The 5,657-nt window shown below is 52.4% G+C and overlaps 1 protein-coding gene across 3 annotated transcripts in view; it reads right to left on the bottom strand.

The window, feature by feature from the left end:
• Window positions 1-2,573: 2,573 nt before the first annotated feature.
• TOM1 (target of myb1 (chicken)) overlaps window positions 2,574-5,657 on the bottom strand; it is a 13,006-nt gene continuing 9,922 nt past the window's right edge. For 2 of the 3 annotated variants that reach the window (XM_009586089.1, XM_009586090.1), the window contains 3 exons: window positions 3,712-3,771; window positions 3,329-3,365; window positions 2,574-3,224 (listed from right to left, as the gene is read on the bottom strand). In XM_009586089.1, the coding sequence (XP_009584384.1) occupies window positions 3,076-3,224; window positions 3,329-3,365; window positions 3,712-3,771 (246 nt within the window). In that variant the 3' untranslated portion in view covers window positions 2,574-3,075. The remainder of the gene's footprint in view (window positions 3,225-3,328; window positions 3,366-3,711; window positions 3,772-5,657) is intronic. The other variant, XM_009586091.1, reaches the window with a different exon arrangement.

Genomic DNA, 5,657 nt, shown 5'->3' with positions numbered 1-5,657 from the left:
CTATGATTCTATGATTCTATGATTCCTCTACTGCAGGTGCTCCAGGAGGGGAAGTCCAGCCTTTGGCCCTTTTGCCTTTCCTTCTTGTTCTCTGTTTTTCTGTTGAGACTCGCAGGAGGGAAGCTGCAGGGGCTCTCAGGCCCTCGCCTCTCAGCTCAGAGTCCTGTCTCGTAGGAGGGACCTGCCCTTGCAGGTCTGCAGCACTGGGGGGATGCTGCGCCGGCCTGTAGCTCATGGGCCCTCATGGTCCCGTGACTTTGAGTGTCCACCTGCGGGCCACACTCCCAGCACAGAGCCCTTGGTGCAAGCTCTGTATGCTCTGGCTGGGGTGGGGGGGAGGCTGCTTTCCAGGGAGCTGAGTTCGGCTCTGGGGTTGCTGCGGGGGTGACAGCAGAGGCCAGAGCCAGCGCTGCATGGGCAAATCCAGCCTCTCCACCCAGGTTTCACTTCCAGCATCTGCTGGGACAAGGATGCTTTGAAGATTAAAAAAAAAAGGATATTTCAGGAAGCTGTGAGTGTGGTAAAAATGGACTTGTGATACAGGTCTGCAGCTGTGCCGCTCCCCAGCATTTACCCATGTTTTCCACATGAAACCCTCACGCAGTTGGTAAGGCAGAAACCCGTGGCTCTTAGGCTGCGCTCTTCAGACAGAAAGTGCTTTGCACGCTTCATTCGATCTAATCCCTTCTTAGGTGAGGAGTGTGGGGTTCTGTGGCACAGTGAAGTCCTGCTGGAGAACTGGCTGCGGGAGTGGGAGTCACTCGGAGATGAAGCCGTGACCCTTCAGCTTCAGGCAACCTCCAGTGCAGAGCCACTCGTGGACTCATCAGCAAGATGGGGCAGGATAGGCGGATTTTAGGCTCATTAGGCCGGGCTTTCCCCTCCCCACCACCTCCAAAAGATATCATGCACACCCTGGTTTGAGGACTGCTGCTCAAAGAGGGTTATATTAAATATATACCACCTGGTTCAGAAAGGAGGGGGGTTTCCCCTGGTTCCTCCCAGAGGCATTGGGAATGCAATGGAATTGGAAATGGCAGTTCATTTTTCCAAGGGACAAACTGTCCAAAGATAGTATGTGCTGTCCATTTTGTAAAGCTGAAGAAGACACAAAGCCTCCTCCTGTCGCACAAATGCTTATAGAGGAGGAAACCCAGGACCCTGCTTTTTCCCGCTGCCACCAGCTGCAGACCAGCTTTGCTTACAGCTCTTATCCTCAAGCCTCTGCCTGAGCTTGGTACAGCTGAGACTGCAGGCACGGGGGAGAGGGAGGTGCTAAGGTTTGGACTTCAGCTAATTTAACTCCTTCCTGCAAGTCTGGGGCTCAGATGACACTTTCAACCTGTTCAACATCCTTTTAAGAATCCTCCCCCTAGCTCCCACTCAGCTGGACACCAGGGGATGGCATGGGGACAACTGAGGACACCCTGTGGATACCAGAGAGCCCTTTCGTAGCAACTGTGTTTCTTGCACGTCTTCAAGTGATTTATGGGCTGCGAGGTGAGTATTCGGATCTGGTCACAAGGCAGAGAGGGACAGGAGAGGAGGTAGCTCACCCTCTTGCTATTTTGAGATGGGCTGTAGTCAACTCCCCAGGAGACTGTGCTATAAAGCAGCGAGCACCTGCGTTGGCTCGCAGCACCCTCAGACCCCATGCCGTGCCTCATCTCAGCACCACAGTGCCCTTGCCTTTTCGTGGAGAGCAACCAGCTGCATGGTTGCACCCCTCTTCTCCCCATAGGGTCCTCCCCTCCCCACGCCAGCACTGACAGGGCATGCATATCTTCAAGGGAGGCTCAAGACTTTGCTCCTTTAATGTGCAATAAAAAAACGGCAATTCTCCCACGCTCAACAAGAAATCCCACGAGCAGGAGCCCTGGGTTTGGCACCCTCGTCCCTGGCTGCCTTTTACAATTGGGCAGCATGTGCAGTTTGCTTAGAAGGGGTTTTCTCCCCATGTGCAAAGGAGCTCCTGGCTGCTGCAGGGCTGCTTTGCTGGCGTGAGATGACTGATGTCTCACTTCACCTCTGTGCTCACTGGCTGAACAAGCTACCCCAGCAACAGCATGTTCTCGCTGGTATAGCAGTGCCTACGTAAGGATCTCCTGCTATAGGGAACACAGCTCTTTGCCCCCAGCACACACAGCTACCCTGAGGGAGTCTATAGCATTGGCCTGATCAGAGGCTCAGAGAGACGCCCCGCACCGTGGCACGATGTGGTGGAAGGCATCAGTGGAAGTGAGAGAGGAAGGTGGGATTACATCAGGGAAAGAAGGGAGAAAAGTGTAATAATGGGAGAATTAAATTAACTGCAAAGAGTTTGCTGAAGGTACATCCTACCCCAAAGCAGACAGCCCCTTTAGCCTGGGGTATCGCTCGCAGCTCAAGGGCCAAGGTACCTTGCAGCCAAGGGCTTTGGTAACTGGCTGTCATGCAACGGAAACATTCGGGCTGTGGGTAGGATTCTGGATAAACTGATGGGGAGGGGGAGGAAAGGAAGAGGAAGAGAAGGGGTTGTGAGTGGGATGGTGTGGCATACCACAAGCACTTGTGCAAGAGAGACTAGAGCAACAGGGCCCCTCTACCATTAGTGTTCTTCCTCTGCCACCTGTAATGCTTTGCATCCCCATGCTTTCCAGTCTAACAGTGCCAGGCAGAGGGCTGAAGATCCATTCTAGGGATGGGGCAAGGAAAGAGGCAGGCAGGAATGATTTCAGCAGCAGACTGCAGCCTCTCCTGTTTCTCGGGCAAGATCTCTGATTACCTCACTGGAGAGGAGGATGGAGAGCTTCTTCTACTTTGCCCACACTGTACCAAAAACCAAAAAAGCCCACTGAACTCCCACGTTCTCTAGCAGCTTCAAAAACCCCCTTCACAAGTCTATTGTGTGACATCCCTAAACACAACAAAGAATATCTGAAATCTGAAAGCAGCTTAAAAATAAAAACAACTCAAAGGGAAAACAGGAAGAGAGTGGAGGAAGGGGACAGAGTCCTTCCCCTGCTGGCCCCTGGTCGGAGGCAAGCAAAACAGCTCACACAGCCTCTTGCTCCACAGCATACCAGTCTATAACATTCACAAGGCAAACATAGCATCATCTTCCTTTGCTTGCTTCTGATGACAGCTGGCAGCAGGAGGGGAGACGGACGTCCCTGCTGAGGAGCTGGACAAAGTGGGTAGCCGGTCCGCAACTTTTGCTCGCTCTTCCAGAAACTTGTCAAACTCTGGGGCAAGAGAAAAGCAGAGCATTAGGAAGGAGGGAGGTTTGTGGAAGAGCCAAGGTGCTGCCAGGAACAGCTGGAGAAAGGGGTTGGCTGGCAAGTCTTACCTTCGCTGGTGACACCTTTTGCATCCTCTGACTCTCCCTAGGGAAGGAGGAGAAGGGCATGGTTAGAAGCAAGGTAGCAAAGGCACCCCCACAGATGTGATTCTTTGCACGGACGGAGACAAGATAGTGCTCCCCCCAATTCCGCAATACACACATGTTAGAGTGGCCCTGAGCCTCAGCTCATTATCTATGCCTCTCGGAAGGCTAATTATACTGGTGTGGTATCCCAAACCCTGTGTCCTTGGCTCTTCCTCCCCTGCTCCCTCTAAGCAGCCTGTGCCACACATTCAGCAGTGCCAGCGCTGTTGTACACTGCCTAAAATCCAGCCCCGCAGACAACTCTGGCAGGACTGCTGGCTCCAGGAAAGCAGCCCCTCACTTACCACATCAGTGGAGAGCCACTTTTCTATATCTTCCATGAAATTAGCTTGGGGAACCGGCACCTGGGACAGAAGGAAAAAGAGCAATGAGAACAAGAAAAGAGAGGATGTTCCAGGAAACTCACTCTGCAAAAAGCAAGCCCAACCGAAAAGCTAACGCTCTCGCTCCACTGTTCAGTCAGCTCAGACCCTTCCAAATCCAGCCAGTGCCCCTGCAAAGCTCTCCCAGCTACCAATGCCACCGCTTACCTGCTTCCTCTGGCCCATCCACACCCAGACACACATAGTTTCCAGGATACATGCCATTAAAAGCATCTGGGGTTTGGTGGTTGGCTTTGGACTGGACCAGGCTTTCCATTTTGGTGAGGACTCACTATGTGGAAGTTGGCTGCTTGTGTTAGGCAGCCAGAGAACAAGAGACATGCTTTTCTCCATGCCTCCTCCTTTCTACAAACCAGTGATGGTCTGATGTCAAAGTCTGTGATGCTGAAGATATCGGACGTGCCAAGTTTGGCACCACATTAAGGGGGAAAGACACCTGCCAAGAAGCGATTCCCTGGTAGGATCATGGAGCACAGCAGGATTTGACATCACACCAAACTACAGAAACAGAACCATCAAAGAGAAAGTCCTCTACAATTAAAGTAAATTTGACTTCCAGTAGGGACGAGGCTAGCTCGGAAGACTTCATGTCCCTGGCCAATTTAAGCAGCAAAGAGACACCTTCCTAGTGGACAGAGATAACCTTGAAGGAAACCAAGTCTGATTCAAAACCCCAGATCCTTTTCTCCAGTCACGAGCTCCTGAACAAAGCTGAGCAAGGAGCAGCCCTTGCTAGAGGCTCCACAAGCACAAGCGTGAGAGAGTATTTGTGGGAACTTATTTATTAGTCTCCTAATACGCATAGCTCCCTTGCTCTCAGGAAAGCAGCAAGACCAAGAAAAAGAGCAACACCTTCTTACCAAGGACAGGCAGGTTTCCCCAAACCAGGGAGCAAGTGCAGATAGTTACCACAGTTGGCAGATGGATGAATGGGGATGGAAGAGGATGTGTGAGATTAGGGAAGTTTCAAAGCTAACTGGCTTTGTCTACCCAGAGAGGAACTCTTTGGGGTAGAAGTGCATTCAAGCCAACTGGACAGCATGGGGGGAAACTTCCTAGAGCAGACATCAGTCTGGGCAGTGCCCATTTCAGGAACACAGGCTAACAAGCTTCAGACCTGGGAGTGTGTCAAAGCCTCAGTGTGCCTGAAAGGATGTAATTGCAGGAATCCCTGCTGCCAAAAGACCAAATTCAACAGCCTGAAGGCTCAAACACTAGCTAGAGGAGAAGGCCCTGAACAGGGTAAAAGCTGGAATGTGTTTTCCTCCAAATGGGGCAGCTCATGCTAAGCAGGAGAGGCTGCAGGGGAAATGAATGGTGGCGGCCTTCCTCATGATGCCACCAGCTAGTGCCTCTGCCCCAGACTCCCACTCCAAAACAGGCCATCCTCTAGCTCAAAGAGTGGCACGTGCTCTCTTGGCCTCAGAGCTCCTAGGATTTCTTCCTACAGACGTGTTTACTTGAGGAAGGACTGACACTCTGCCTGCTACCTTCCCAACCCTGGTCTCCACTACTGGCCAGATCAGGGTTGCTCCATTTCAGTTTGCAGTCTCTGCTGATGTCTGCTGTGCATCCTCACGTGCTGTGCCAGTGCCACCTCTAGTTCAGCAGCCCCAGCCTCCTTCCTCCCTGCTGGCACTCCACGATCTCACCATTCCTTGCCGCATCATCCACTTAGTCAGTTGGGCTCCATCACTAGAGGTACCAGACTCGCCCTGGTTGAGAGAGAGTCTGCACTGAAAGCTGCTATCGCAGAGGGTGAGGGAGAGGGGAGGCAGTGGGTTTAGGGTGGGGGAGAGAACACACTAGTACTGGTGGCCTACTTCTCTGTGTGGGGAGAGACGGCA

This window comes from Fulmarus glacialis, unplaced genomic scaffold (assembly GCF_000690835.1).
Source record: "Fulmarus glacialis isolate BGI_N327 unplaced genomic scaffold, ASM69083v1 scaffold26539, whole genome shotgun sequence".
Taxonomy (NCBI): domain Eukaryota; kingdom Metazoa; phylum Chordata; class Aves; order Procellariiformes; family Procellariidae; genus Fulmarus; species Fulmarus glacialis.
This window is presented reverse-complemented; position numbering and strand designations above follow the sequence as displayed.